The 15,479-nt window shown below is 42.0% G+C and overlaps 1 protein-coding gene across 3 annotated transcripts in view; it reads right to left on the bottom strand.

The window, feature by feature from the left end:
• Window positions 1–15,479, bottom strand: part of FMN1 (formin 1) — a 387,832-nt gene that overhangs the window by 236,120 nt on the left and 136,233 nt on the right. For all 3 annotated transcript variants that reach the window (XM_070425545.1, XM_070425561.1, XM_070425554.1), the window contains one exon: window positions 12,384–12,445. In XM_070425545.1, the coding sequence (XP_070281646.1) occupies window positions 12,384–12,445 (62 nt within the window). The remainder of the gene's footprint in view (window positions 1–12,383; window positions 12,446–15,479) is intronic.

Here is a 15,479-nt window from a genome sequence, read left to right on the forward strand (position 1 = left end):
ATGCTAATTAACTGCCACACCCTCAAATATGGTGGCACCCACAGCCAAAAGATGGTGGCGCTCAGTCCCCTCAGCCCTGCTGGGGCGGCAAGCCCCCGGCATGGCCAGGCCCGCCCCCAGGTGGGTCTGGACACTCCGCGTGCATCCCCCAGTCCCCTCAGCCCCCTAGCTGCCTAGGGCCGGCCCAAGGTGCAGGCAAGCCTCGGATGTTTGCTGCCCAGCTGCCCAGGGCCACCTGAGGCTCAGGTAACCAGGGCTGGCCAAGGCTTGCGCTGCCGGCAGTGGCAGCAGCAGAGGTGTGATGGGGGCGTCACCTTCCCCTGATCGCTGGGTTGCCTCCCACCCCTGAGGGCTCCCGGACTGTGAGAGGGGGCAGGCCGGGCTGAGGGACCCCCCTCCCCTCCAGTGCATGAATTTTCATGCACTGGGCCTCTAGTCTAATTATACTTATTGAGTAGTTGTTTTTATCAATATCTGTCTCTCTGACTAAACTACGAAGACCAGAACGTAAGGACCATGTCTGTTCTGCTCCCTCCAGCATCTAGTACAGTGCCTGACACTCAGTACTTAATATATAGTGAATCAATGAATGATAGAGAGACCTGTAATTTCCTTTTGATGACTTAATTCTTAGATGAAATACAGATAACCAATTTCATTAGGCACTGTTTTTAGGTGGCTCTTTGTCTTTTATCATATAGGGTGTGTGTGTGTGTGTGTGTGTGTGTGTGTGCGCGCACACGCCGCATATGTGTGTATGCATAAACACATCACATATTGTTTCTGTAAGTACATTAAGCATTATGCCTATGAGTACAAACCTATATGCACATATCTGTGAATGCTGTTCTGTGAAATAAGCTAAAGGAAATTTTATTTTTCATGTGTTTTGAGCAAAGCTCTGAACTGGAATGCTGTTTCAATCATCAAAAAAAAATCTACTTCAGTTTTAAGAGAAAAGGGGTCAAGCTGACCTCCAGTGGTGAGACTGGGAAATGGCTTCTAAAATAATTGTAAAATACCCAGATTACCTATCACACAAAGGGACACATGCATGCCATATACCTGTTGCAATTAATACTTTCAATTATATGTGTCATATATGTTTGAAACAGGCAGGGGTTATACCAGACAGAGTATTAAAACAAAATAAGCATACACCGTTTTTACAGAGATACCTACAGCACTTTCCAGAGACAGTAAAAGAAACTGCCACTCATTTATGGCAATCAGTAAAATCTGAGACTTCACAAATCTTAGTTGAGATATAAGATCTGAAATTCACAAAACACATTAAAAGCAGATAAATTCTAGATGCTAATAGTCACATTAGCATATGTCCTTATTTTTTTTTTAATATATTTTATTGATTTTTCACAGAGAGGAAGGGAGAGAAACAGAGAGCTAGAAACATCGATGAGAGAGAAACATCGATCAGCTGCCTCCTGCACATCTCCCACTGGGGATGTGCCCGCAACCCAGGTACATGCCCTTGACCGGAATCGAACCCGGGACCCCTCAGTCCGCAGGCCGACGCTCTATCCACCGAGCCAAACCGGTTTCGGCCATATGTCCTTATATTACCTAATATTAAAAACTTAGTTTAAGCTGCCGTAGTTTAAGTTGTCATTTAGTTATTGTTTCTCAGTCTTTTGGCTAAGATCATGTGCATGTAGTTATTTAGCTTTCATAGTACAAGTTCTATTCTCCTAATTAAACAGTAACCTCTGATTCCAAAATCCAGGGTATGTGCTAAATATGGTGTCTGGCATATAGTAATAGGCAATAAGTGGTAGCTGCTATTGCTATCATCATTATTAAGTGATGTTTTATTCTCCAGCACATCTCTTATATTTGACAGATGCTCAACTAGTATTTAATTACATAAAAGATAAACAATAAAAAGCACAGCTAGTATATAAAACTAGAGGCCCAGTGCATGAATTCATGCACCAGTGGGGTCCCTCGGCCAGGCCTGCGGGATTGGGCCGAAACCAGCTCTCCGACATCTCCTGAGGGGTCCTGGATTGCGAGAGGGTTCAGGCCAGGCCGAGGGATCCCACCGGTGCACGATCGGGGCCAGGGAGGGACATGAAGGTTGGCCAGCTGGGGAAGGACTGCGGGAGGGCTCCTGGGTGTGTCCGGCCCATCTCACTCAGTCCCAATTGGCCAGACCCCAGCAGCAAGCTAACCTACCAGTCAGAGCATCTGCCCCCTGGTGGTCAGTGCATGTCATAGCGAGTGGTTGAGCGACCTTAGCATATTACACTTTGATTGGTTGAATGGCTGACCGGTCGACCGGACACTTAGCATATTAGGCTTTTATTGTATAGGATTATACTTTAGAAAGTTAATCTTCATAGCAAAAACAATTTTGAAATGCAAATGCAACATCTTCCTCAGGGCCCCCCAAATCTGTGCTATAACTATTGGGGTGTTTTTACATATTCAGATATTTTCTTCATAAAATCATAGCAGCAGTAATAAAAATGAAATCAAACTGCTATAACAAAAAATATTAAAAGCAATACTCTTTGAAACATTAAGTGTACATTAATCACAGAATGTTTTCTTTTATATAGGTTCATGGTTTATATTGGGAGAACTTCACCACCATAAAACACTCAACAGCCACTGACTTAAAGTAAATGAAACATGCTGCTCCTCAGAACAAATGCAATAGTTACCACTTATTGGACATCTACCACTTGCCATTGTACTTCCGGTCCCATTCTTAACGATCACAACACCTGTAATCAGTGTCCTATCCACCAAGTTAAGATATCATCACAACCACTTTTCAGAGGAGAAACTGAAGCTCAGAAAGGTTTAAATAATTAGTTCAAGACCACACATCCAGCAGATAGTGGAGACAGAATTCAAACTCAAGGAAGGTTTCATATCTGTGTTTCTACTCAGCTGATCTGCCTAGAGTTATGCTGCATTTCTTTCAATGAATGACTAGATGACTTCAATATATAGATTTATTCTTTAACATATTCTTCTCCTAAAGTCCATAACTTTTAAGGACCAATATTCTACCCAAGGACAGATCCAAGAAAGAAGGTCATGTCATAAATACTCTCTAGGCAAGGACCTTTGAGGTGTAGAAACTTCCATAGGCAGTTCAGTGCAGAAGTCAAAAGTGCCACCTCATAGGGTTGGCATAGTAACTCATTTAATCCTCATTTAATCCCAGCACATAGTAGGTGATCAATAAATACCACTAGGACTCAGAGCAAGCTAGGACACAGAGTTGCTGTGAAACGGTCAAAACATACACATGCGTACCTGTGTGTACACACAAAAACTCAATAAATTCACACTACCGATTCCAAAACTCATGAGGTTGGACTTATTAGAAGAGGCAACAGGTGTCATTTATCATTCATGGGCAAACCGTACAAATAATTGACAGCATATACCTGTGCTTAAGGAATCAGTAATACTGGGAGCTCTGTTGGAGAAAATAAGATTTTAAAAAAGCTGAGAAACCCCATGTTTAAATTGAAGAAATCAATGAAGAAAGGAACTGGTAAGACAGAAGTTTTGCCCCAGTATTTTCTTACTTAATTTATGGTCTCAGAAATTGATTTCTCTGAGACTCAGGTTTCAAATCTCTAAGATGAACACAGACAAATGTCAAAATTATGGTGACAAATACTAACGGCTCTTCCTCAAACTGGGCTCAGGACCAGTTGTAAGAAATGAAGGTGAAAAGCAATATTCTATCTGCTCTTTTCTACTGTGCTTATGTAGGAGGAAGGGAAGAAGAGCTTGTCATTTCTGAAACCAATGAAATAAGAAGACTCTGTTGATATTTTCCCTTTCCCAGCACCACACAAATGTCCCCATTGTAGGTTTTTGTTGTTGTTGTTTGTTTGTTTTTATCATACAAGGAGCTTGTATAGGGTAAGAATAGGGGATGATCTATAAACATCCTTGACACAGAAAAAGAGGAAGCTGGTAAGTAAAAAATTAGAAAAACCATTGTACTGGAGAAAATGAATCAAACCAGTTGACAAGGTGACAGTGGAAACAGAGCAGGTTTAGAACCAGACAGACCTGGTGAGTAAATCTTGCCATCACACTGACCAGCTGTGAAAACTCAGGATAGCACTTCACATCTCTGAGCCTCTCCATAGATTAGAAATTGTGTCCATGAAGCACCGAGCACTGTGCCTGGCTGTGTTAGTCCTTCGTGCTCCACATACAACTATGTTTATAATCATCTCCAATCAAGTCAGAAGGCAAAGGACACTCAGCATTTAAAATTTAAAAATCAAATCCTTTCTTGCCACCCCTTCCTAATAATGTCCTGTAACACAGACCACACCCAATTTTTTAAACTAAGAGCTCATTTTTCATGCACCCTTTCAACACTGCTGCCCTCACTCTCCCATCAACAGCCCTTCCAAGAAAGGACAGTAGAATGGAAGGAAAAAAGGAAAGGAAAATAAATGCAGAAGTACACAAAAGTCTAAAGCCCAGGAGACTTTTGCTTGGTACTCATGACACCATGGAAAAAGTAGATGAGGACATTTTTACCCAGCTTTTCTATGCTCCGAACCAGAGTCACCAACTCAGATGTCCACAGGGCCAGCCAATCAACATAAACAGGGAAGAGGGCCTGGATACTAGACACTAGGAAATGTGGGAAAGTTAGAACATACATTCTCATTATAATCCATCAAAGATGACAATTTAAATAACACTGAGCTGATAAAATAAAGTTTTGGGGGGTTGTGCTTGATGGTGTCACAAATTTAAGAGCTCTGTGGCTCTCCTAACACTACCTCAAAAAATAGCCTTCTACCAAAATACTGTGAATCATGAAGGCATTTCTAACAATATCCACTCAGAACACTCAGCAACCATTCATTATATTTCAACCAGTTGCCTAGCACTGTTGCATGTAATGTGGGACATGGGGACCTCCAAATCTTTTGGATTGAGTTGAGGCAGACACATGGAACCACTCTGCCCAGGCCACAAGTAACAGAACTTCAGAAGTGGAAGGAAACTTAGACCACCTAGTCCTACACTCTTAATTTATAGCTGAAGAACCTATTATTCACCCAGTGGTACAGGATTATCGAAAACTCACAGAATTATTAGGTGAGGAAAAACAAGTCTGGAGAGAAGGAAGCACCCCACAGGCTCTAACATACCTCCCTTCCTCCTTTATGAAGAGTCAAGAAAGCAAAGGACACCACTCAGAAGGTCACCTGCTCCAAAACAGCCTGTCACATAAAGTAAAAAAAAAACTATTGAAAAAAGGAAAATTAACTTGGCCCCCACAAGTGGCTCATGTTTAGAGTTTAAGACTCAGCGAAGATGATTGGGGCAGGTGGTGCATGAAGGGGGCATACACAACCTGCATCAGCTTCCATGATACAAATGAGTAATGCACATATTCTTTGTTCTACAACCAACTTCCCTCCATTAGCAAGCACGGCTTGACATACTGTCTGACTCACATGGGGCAAGACAGCACCCCGAAAGCTGAAACCAAGGGCTCCTGGGCTAAGTCTGACAGGGAATTAATTGCTTTGTGTTTTTCATGAAAATTCGACTCCAAAGATATCTACAGGCTTCAAGGTAGCCAGTGGCCTAAAAGGCATCTCAACACCAGTGAACCAGCAAGTCTACTAAACTCATAATAGTGTATTATACATCCACAATGAAACAATGGATTAAAACATTTCTCAACATTTAATTTTCTTTCCTTCTTTTTGGCACCTCAGTAATGACTTATACTAATATCAGCACTTAGGGGAATACCATAAGGGTTTGATGAAATCATTATATTTCATCTTTGTGAGTTTTGTTTATTGTTCTATAAATTACTCCTTTTCCATTGCAGTAATCTCCAGGAATTAACAGATTTAAATGTATTGTGTTGATAACAAAGAACATAACAAATGGAAAAGGCTCAGGATTTATGTCTCTATAAATTTAAGCTGTATCAGCTCAAGTGTAGTCTGCATTTGTTTCAACGACAGCAATGTGTAACCAGTGGAGTGGATTGAGAGAGAGAAAAGTAAGGAAATCGGTAAGTTTCTCTTCATAGAGGCCAACATACCATTTGGTTCTCTTGGGGACAGCAAGGTACAGGGTAAGTTAATTTCCAGTTTGGCATTCATCCCTGGATCGTTTCGCAGAGAGAGTTACCATATTAGAAGTGTGACTGCATTGCACAATGAGCAGGGCCTGCCAGAGGCCATCGCTCAGCAAACTTTCCCTCAGTTTAGGGCTATGGTCATGATGAATGGGGTACAAGAAAAAGGGTCCTCTAAAGGAAATGTCACTGTTGGCTAGTCCTTTGTCTTCTATCCCACAACCCAAAGAACATTAGTTAAAAACAGATAAAAACAATCTGTCATTTCCATGGCACCTATTTCCAAACTGCTTAAAGTACTGGTCAAAACCCAATATTCTTAAATTATCCAAAGCTGCTCAAAGCCAGACAAGGGGTATGCAGGTTATTTTTCAACTTTCAAAATTGAGGAAGCAGAGAGCCAAAGAAGTCCTGCCCATCCTATGCTCAAGCGTCCCTCCTGCCATAAAGAAGAATTGGGCCCTATGGGTGCTTCATTTCCCATTCTCATAGAGTCAGGCACCTGAACAGCACTGGAAGGCTGGAGTGCTCTGGTCACACTGTGACTGAAAACCTGAATGCACTGCAGTGTTACACAGAGGCAGGCAGAACCGAGAAAGCGACCCCTGGTTAGAAAGAAGAACTTCTAGAACAGCGGTTCTCAACCTGTGGGTCGCGACCCTTTGGGGGTCGAACGACCCTTTGGGGGTCGAACGACCCTTTCACAGGGATCGCCTAAGACCATCGGAAAACACATATATAATTACATATTGTTTTTGTGATTAATCACTATGCTTTAATTATGTTCAATGTGTAACAATGAAATTGGGGGTCACCACAACATGAGGAACTGTATTAAAGGGTCGAGGCATTAGGAAGGTTGAGAACCACTGCTCTAGAAGAAACTATAAGAAGTGGGGGGGGATGTAATAGCAGGGACTTAGAGAGTCTCAGTTAAATAGCACTAAGGCTAAGAGCGTAATGTGGTGGATAATAGAATTCTATTTTATTTTTGGGATGGTGAGGCCAATCATAAAATTCAAAGGTGCTATTAGAGATTATAGGGCCTGGTCCTTCACTTTAGAAATTAGGAAACTGAGCCCAAGAGCACTGCCTGATGTTTATCATGGCAAACCTAAGACCCAAGAATCTCAACCTTCTGACTCCAAATCTAATGTTCTTTCCATTAATGCTACACTGATTATTGGAAAGAAAATGGGCTTCACAGTCAGAGAGAGCTGGGTGGACACAAGTTCAGGTTTTCCTCTTACTAGTCTAAGACTTCTGACATGACAAGTCAAACCTCTGAGAGCCTCATGTTTTATCATCTTAAAATGGGGAGAAATATATTACTTTGCTTATATTTCTACATTTACTTTTCATAATACTGATGGTCTCTCTCTGCCTCTCTCTCTCTCTCATCCACCCTCTCTCCTTCCTCCCTGATAGAGAGCACAGAGGCAGAAGAACAGCTGAAAGATCATGGAAAAATCACCCTAAAAGAATATGTCAAATGTCCCAAGGAAGTCCTCAACCAAGAGAGCCCGAGGATCACTCTAAACTCAAGTTGCTTAATCATAAGGAGGTCTACACAGAGAAAAGGAATGAGAAATAACACATAACCAGTACCATTGGGTGTACCCTGTGCCGAACAATCCTAGAAGGACATTATCATCAGCAGCATGAGTATTACTGTACAGATGTGAAAACTAAGTCCCAGAGAAGTTGATTCATTTCTTAACGTCACAGTGCAAGGAGCTGAACTGAGCCCTGACTCAAAGACCTGAGTTCTTTCACATTCTCATCACGCATAAAATAAAATCACAGCTTTACAGTCACACAACCTGTACAACAACCGTGATGGTGGTTTTCAAACCTTGCTCCTAAGCAAGCTCTCAGAAATAACTCTTTATTTGTACCATGAGAGATTTAGTTTTATCATATGCTTTGGAAGGGCAGATCTGAAGTATGTTTCTACCCAGTAGTCATGAACTATGTTTCTACCCAGTAATCATGAACGCATACAAATGGCTACCACAGGCAAAACTTCTCAAATAAGTGAAAACCTGTAAAGGTAGGTGGTAACTTTTTAAAATTAAAGTTAGTAACATAGAATTATCTAAAAGTGAAAAATGAACCAGATGATGCCCAGGATCATGAAGTGATCATAAGTTCTCAAGGCACAGTTTGCTAAAGAAAGGGCACACTTGGACAAAATTAAAGAATTTTGCTGTGGCTATTTATCAATGACACGAAATAGTGAACCCACAGGGAATATTCAATGCGGGAAGCCACCGCTTGCCAATACTGTCATGAGAGTGCACCAAGGAACGCAGAAGACCGGTGGACCTTGAGCGTTAGAAGGGCTGACACTAAGCACCGATTGTTGGTGTTGAGAAAGTGGTGGCTCGAAGCAATTTCCTGACCTGATAGCCTCCAAGTAAATGTTTACTGGACCTTACTAATCTTTACTGATCTTTACTGTCTGCTACCTGTTTGCCATGCTTTACTGAGAGCAAGATGTGTATCTAAAACTGAATAAAAGCAGAAGGGACCCAGTTTCGGTGTGTCTCTTCAAGAAAGAGGCTCCACCTGGCCCCCAATGCCTTCTAAATTCATATTTCTTGTATAGTATTTTCATTTGTGTGTCAGCCCCTCCTTCAGATCCTGAACCCTGCCACAAAGGTCATGGCAGTTCAACCTGCCACCACTCTCCTACCAGAGATTTTAACAGAAAAGTCAGCCAAGTTCATTGACTTTGTGTAGAAAAATATAAACATAAGACTCCTGAAATGGATTCATTCACATAATCAACAAACCTGTTTTTGATAAGGGGAATCTGTATGTTAGTTGCTACACATCTTGAAAATATGTTCCCAAGACCAAGCCCTGTGTCCTCTCTATAGTACAGCACTCTGCAACCGCAGGCATGCGATTAGGAACTCCATACTCTCCCACTTACAAAACTTGGGACTCTGGGCTAAAAATGTCAACCTCCAACCAAATTATTGTAGGTGGTAAGAATCCCTTTTGCACGTCGGAGAATTGAACAATTAAGGTTCTCTGAATTTAGGGTCTCTGTTTATTGGATCATGTTATTTCTTTAAACTCTCTGAAAACATTCCAAAAAATTAAATGGGATACATATCAATTCTTGTATTTGGTCACATAATTAATCACTTTTCCCTTGTCCTTTACCCATGAAATCTTTCTTATTCTAGAAGGGCATGCTGAAGAAGTCCTAAACACGTTGGCTTGGCCATGAGCTGTAAGTGGAGAAAGAAACTGTAACAGGCAATTGGAGGCTGCCAATGGAAATCACATACTAAGAAATGAACATCACCACAGGAGTCCTCCCACCCATTCACTGCCTTCCACAAGTCCTGTGCCTTCGTTGCTTTGTAGTTTAAAACAGGTAGAGATGATATCCTGGGAGTGCCCACGAGGACAGCCAGGCCAAGTTACCGTCGGTTTTATGCGCAGCTTCTGTGCGGACTGGTTGGTGTTGCTGTCAATCTAGTTACTGTATTTTCAACATCTCCCAGAGAACAGGGGTTAATGAAAGCATAAAGGAGCCAGGCCAGTGAAATGGCCCAGAGCAGGACAGTGGCAAACCAGAAAACAAGTGTACCAGTTGAAGTGGATACTTGCTACTCAACCCCTGCAGGTTGAAGACATACAGGAAAATAAGCCCACTGTTGACACATTTTCCTTTAAAACAAACAAACAAAAGACCAGCTAGAAATCCCTGCATATTTAAAAATATTTATTGCTAATTCAATCTTTAAAATGTTGTTTGCCAACAAAAACTAGAATACAAGTTGCCAGTTTCCTGTTGAGGGTTATCTGTGACTGCTAAAACAGTTCTGGACTACAGTTAACTGTACAGACTGGGCACCAGGCCCTGCCCTGGCGGCAGTGGTATGCCATGGCAATTAAGTATAAATCACAGGTATATGATTTCAGCAATTAGTTATAAATCACAAATATGGGACAAAAATATTCTTTATAGTTTACTGGAAATAGCATTTAAAGAGCAGATAATTCTTTCAGAGATACTTAACACTTAAGATACACTTAGAGACATTTTTTTAACCTTTACTCTTGCCAGTCATACCTTGTTCTGATTTTATCTTAAATAGAGATCACAATTCCAATATACATTTTTCTTTTCCATTTACTCTTCTCTTTCCCTTCTCCAAACTTCCCTTCATTTGAGATGGAAGATTATAGGACTTTTATGGAGATGACACAAACTAATGTATGTAATGTCTAAAACAATGACCAGCACAAAGTAAAAACTCAAAAATTTTAAGCGCCAGCTATATCTATTGAAAGGGCCGGCGGGGCACATGGCCCAGCAGGCATCCGGCAGGGAGGATGACGGGCAGCCATGGCCGAGGCAGCGCCTGACCAGATAGGCGCAGGCCCGAGGACGCCCAGAAGGACCAGGGCCGCCCTCCTCGGCCTCCGAGTCACTTTCGGGCCGAGCAGCGGGCGACCCAAGGGCCAGGCGGGGTGGTGGGCGGCCCGCCTCCCGGTGACGCCCACGGCGGCAGGCCTTGCATGGGAGCCGAGTGGCTGGCTTCCCATCCATTAAGGGACCTCCATTTTGTATGGAACCATGTGCTCAGCGAAGGCTCCTTCCCCCTCGGAAGGAGCCTCTGCTAGCCACACCCACCATTTCTCTGGACTAACCAATGGTAATCAAGGGAAGTGCACGCCATCGCTATGACCACATCCTGTGTAATGGGTCACCAGCTCGCACCTGGCCAATCGGCGGGGGGCACAGCCCCCTCTCCCGCCCCTACTCCAACCCTCTATGAAACCCCTGGTTCGAGCAGACTGCTTTCTCTTTGCCACCTGCTGCTGCGTCAGTAAGGAAGGTAGAAGAGCTAAGCCCGGGCTTAAAATAAAAGACTCTTTGCTTTTGCATCGGATTGGATGGCTCCCTGGTGGCTTCTTGGGAATCTTGAAATCTGGGCATAACATCTATGACTATTATTTAGTAGTCAAAGTCCTCAACAGGGCTGGCCTACAGCCTGTGGAAAGCTAGTGTTAACTCTTAAAACCAAGTTGCTACATAAAACGTCTGCTCACAGAACCGCTCTATACCTACTCGAGTTAGCAACCTGTTTCTTAAATTAATCCCAGTTCAGCTCCTCTGAGACAGCTGAGAATCTTTTGCACATCAGAACACAGATAAAGAAAGAGAGGTCTCTGTAGAGCATTTTGCAACAAAGGAGGTAAGGGCCTCCACCTCTCTTTTTCCCTTAGGAGACCGAGGTACTTTTCCACCTTTTTGTTTCTTTGTGAAATAGACTCATTCCCTCTTCCGAACTACTTAGACCCAGCTGGATGAGGGTGGCGTGAATTTATATACCATATGACTTAATGATCTTTTTGCTACTTGCAATGGCTTTATGTATATTCTAACACGTTGTCTCGGTTATTGTAAAAATGCATTATCACTTACTGAAAAGGAGAATATCTGATCCACTATGTTATTGAATTAGCAAGTAATCAGTTAACACTAAACAGCAAGTTTTATTTAAAGTTTGCTACTGTCCTCTCCTGAGGGACGGAGTCCACCCAGTCATCAGTGAGCTAGAATCGGTGCCTGATTTGATATTCACTTACTTGAAATTAAGACTCTGAAACTTCCTGTTACAGGCACAGTAAGCAAACACCAAAAATAAGGGGTTGACAATTAGATGGTGGAGGAAATGATGCCTCAGTCTTTCTGAGCTTTGCCAAAGAGGATCAAGTCAGCCATTTCTAAGCACTCCCTGGGGATACACAACTCAACACAACTCTTCCTCCTACTAGGCTCACTTCCTTAATGCCTTAATCTGCATGACATCATATCGCAGGCATGTGCTAACAGGCAGACAAATACAAACACATGAATGGAAGTAAGCCAAACAAAATAATTTACACTGTGCCTACAAAAAAATAACTATTTAAATACTTCTTATAAACAGCAAAAGGCTAAATACTCCATCATCTTTCCTGCTTTACAAATAAACTTATCATTTTTCCTGATCAAATTCTTTTCCCATGCTAATGCATTTGTGGTATTTTTTAAAAATAGGAATTGAATTATATTAAAAACAGAGTCCAAGGCTTTCATCCCCAGGACAGACTCAGTGCCCACTGGCAAGTGCAAGCTCCAGGTGCTGTCCAGGTAAATATACCTTCAAAAGGGAAATGTTTACTTCAGCACATGAGGAAACTAAGAATCAGCCTCAGTAATCAGTTCAATAGAATCAAAGAGACATACCTGTAGGTTTTCAATTTCTTCTTTGTGCTCCCTCTTCAAGTGTAAAATAGCAGCTTGGTATTCTGCAAGATCACAAAAGAAGCCAATTACAAAGAAGCACAAAATGATATACAAAATTCCAAGTGAGCATCTCTAAGATTCTAGAGGTGCTTCTACAAGTAAACTGAATTAAAAAAAAACACACAAAAAAACCTGAGTAAATAAATGCACAATTTGATATTCACTTGACAAGAGATGTTGCAAACTGAGACAAGACAAGACAAGGAGCTCAGGATAAAAGGAAGATTTCCTTCCATTTAGCAAACTTTGAATTATCATAAGCTCCAAATTAGGCAGATAGGATAGGGTTAAAAAAAAAAAAAAAAAGCTTGATGAGTGTTCCAAGATAAAGACTGGGTCAGGGTTTGTCTTTAAGGAGGAGTTGGAAGCTAAGGCCCCACAGAGAACAAATACAGATGTGTTAAGAACAGACACACAGGAAATAAAACTTTCTATGTGAGATCAGAGAATTCAATTTTTAACTCCCCCATTCACCGCCCCCCCCCCCAAATCTCCATTTGAATGCAAGGCTAAGCAAGCACCCAGGGCTGATTTTAATCTTTAGATCAACTTCATAAAGTCAAGACCATTTGTCATTTGGGTGAGAGAATAGAATGTAGGTTAAGTTGAAGTTGAAAGGGGGACAAAAATAAAATCCTGGTCCAATTTTAGTCTGAGTCTAATAATGTTTATTCCAACAATAAGTCCCAAGTGTACACAAGAACTGCAGCCAACCACTAAAACGACCATTCCCTGGCTAAGCATGAAGCAGCTATGACAACTTGATTCCCAGCAATACGGCTAAGTATGTGGGGTCACAGAACTATGCAGGCTGCAGAGAACCACAGAGCAAAATGCTGTGAGAAAACGTTTTTGTGGCATAAGCCAGTTTTTTACAAATGGGTCTGGGTTGTGAGTATGAATAAGAAAAATGTCAGTTAGATGTCATTTTAAGATGTATGAAAAGACAGGCTATTTCGTCACGTGAATTTCAGAATGAAAGGCTAGGTTTCAGTTCAAAAGTGGATGTGGGAAATCTTTGGTAAAGCCATAATGGAAAGGAGTGTTGCTGTTGATAATTATGACTAGTCATACCGCTGCTCTTGTGGTCCACTGAGCTGGGAATCCATCAGCAAATTTTAAGGTGTTTACATCCATACCATGCCTTGAATCAAATCACTTCTACCATCCCACAACCACCACTATGGTCCAAGCCACCAGCATCTTTTCCCTGGACCACTGAAGTAACCTGAAAAGGTTACTGCTCTCTCTTACCACCACCTAAACCCATTCTCCTCACAGCAGCCTGAACGATCTGTTAAAGGAACGAACCAGATTATCACCCATCTCTGGGTTTCTGCTGCACACAGACTGAAATCAAAACTCCCTCCTACAGCCCATAAGGCCCTTTGGAACCTGATTCCTACATACTTCTTCCTGTCTTCCTTGCTCACCACATTCCAGGCACACTGGCCTTCTTACTATTCCTTGAACTTATCAACTTCTTTTCTACCTCAAAATCTTTACTAATATTGGGGACAATAATAATGAATTATATTTATTGAGCACTTAGAATGTACCAGGTGTTACCTAAGCACTTCACATGCATTAACTTATTTCATCCCCACAATAATCCTATGTTGTGGGTACATTTTCCTCATTGAAAAGGAAGAAACTGAGTAAATTACAGAGCCCAAAGGCATACATAATTCAACCAGTGAATGTATAAACAAGCTGTGATATATCGATAGAATGGAATACCACTCAGCAACAATAAGGAATGAACTATGAATACATACATCAACATATATGAATCTCAAAGGCATTATGTAGAGTGAAGGAAGTCAGTCTCAGAAGGCTAACGATTGTTTAATTCAATTTATATTACATTCTGGATGAGACAAAACCATAGGGATGAAGAATATCAGAGAAGAAGTGGCTAGAGGTTAGAGATGAGGGAAGGTTTGACTACAAAGAGTCAGCACAGAACAGCCAGTGTGGCTCAGTGGTTGAGCATCAACCCATGAACCAGGAGGTCACAGTTTGATTCCCGGTCAGAGCACAAGCCTGGGTTGTGGGTTCGATCCCCAGCAGGGGTTGTGCAGGAGGCAGCCGATCGATGATTCTCTTGTATCATTAATGTCTCTCTCCTTCTCTCTCTCTCTCTCTCTCTCTCTCTTCCTTTCTCTCTCTAAAATCAATAAAAATGTATCAAATATTCTTTTAAAAATAAATAGTCAGCCCGGTTGGTGTGGTTCAGTGGTTGAGCAACAACCTATGAACCAGGAGGTCACGGTTCAATTCCCGGTCGAGGCACATGCCCAGGTTGCGGGCTCGATCCCCAGTGTGGGGCATGTAGGAGGCAGCCAATCGACGATTCTCTCTCATCGTTGATGTTTCTATCTCTCTCTCCCTCTCCTTTTCTCTCTGAAATCAATAAAAATATATCTACATATATATAAAAGCCTAATATGCAAATTGTCCCCTCGGGAGTTCAACCAGGAGACTGGGAGTCTGGGAGTTCAATCGCTCGCTATGATGTGCACTGACAACCAGTGGGACGGTGTGGAACGAAGGAAGGCTCTGGCCGGCAGCCAGCAGTTAGGGAAGGGAGGCCCCGGCCGGCAGCCAGAAGGAAGGTCGCAGGAGGCAGCTGGAAGGCCCTGATTGGCCCTGGTCTCTGGCCAGGCCTAGGGACCCTAACCATGCAAGAATTTCATGCACTGGGCCTCTAGTGTGTGTGTGTGTGTGTGTGTGTGTGTGTGTGTGTGTGTATCAGCACAAAAAAGGCCATTTGGGTGATATGACTATTTTCTATCCTGACTATGATGGTGGTTACATGAATCTATACATGGGTTAAAAATTAGAGAACTATACGCCCAAAAGAAAAAAAGTGAATTCTATAGTATGTTAATTTTTTAAATCTATATCAAATATTACACTTTTAAATATTTTTCCTAGGAGATTCAGCATAACACAAAAATGCATGTTACTACCACTTCTAATCTTTGTTTTCCTAAGGGAACTATCAGGTGCAGTAGGGCAAGGAAAAAGAAA

This window comes from Myotis yumanensis, unplaced genomic scaffold (assembly GCF_028538775.1).
Source record: "Myotis yumanensis isolate MYYU_CA2020_CCGP unplaced genomic scaffold, mMyoYum1.0.hap1 SCAF_1, whole genome shotgun sequence".
Taxonomy (NCBI): Eukaryota; Metazoa; Chordata; class Mammalia; order Chiroptera; family Vespertilionidae; genus Myotis; species Myotis yumanensis.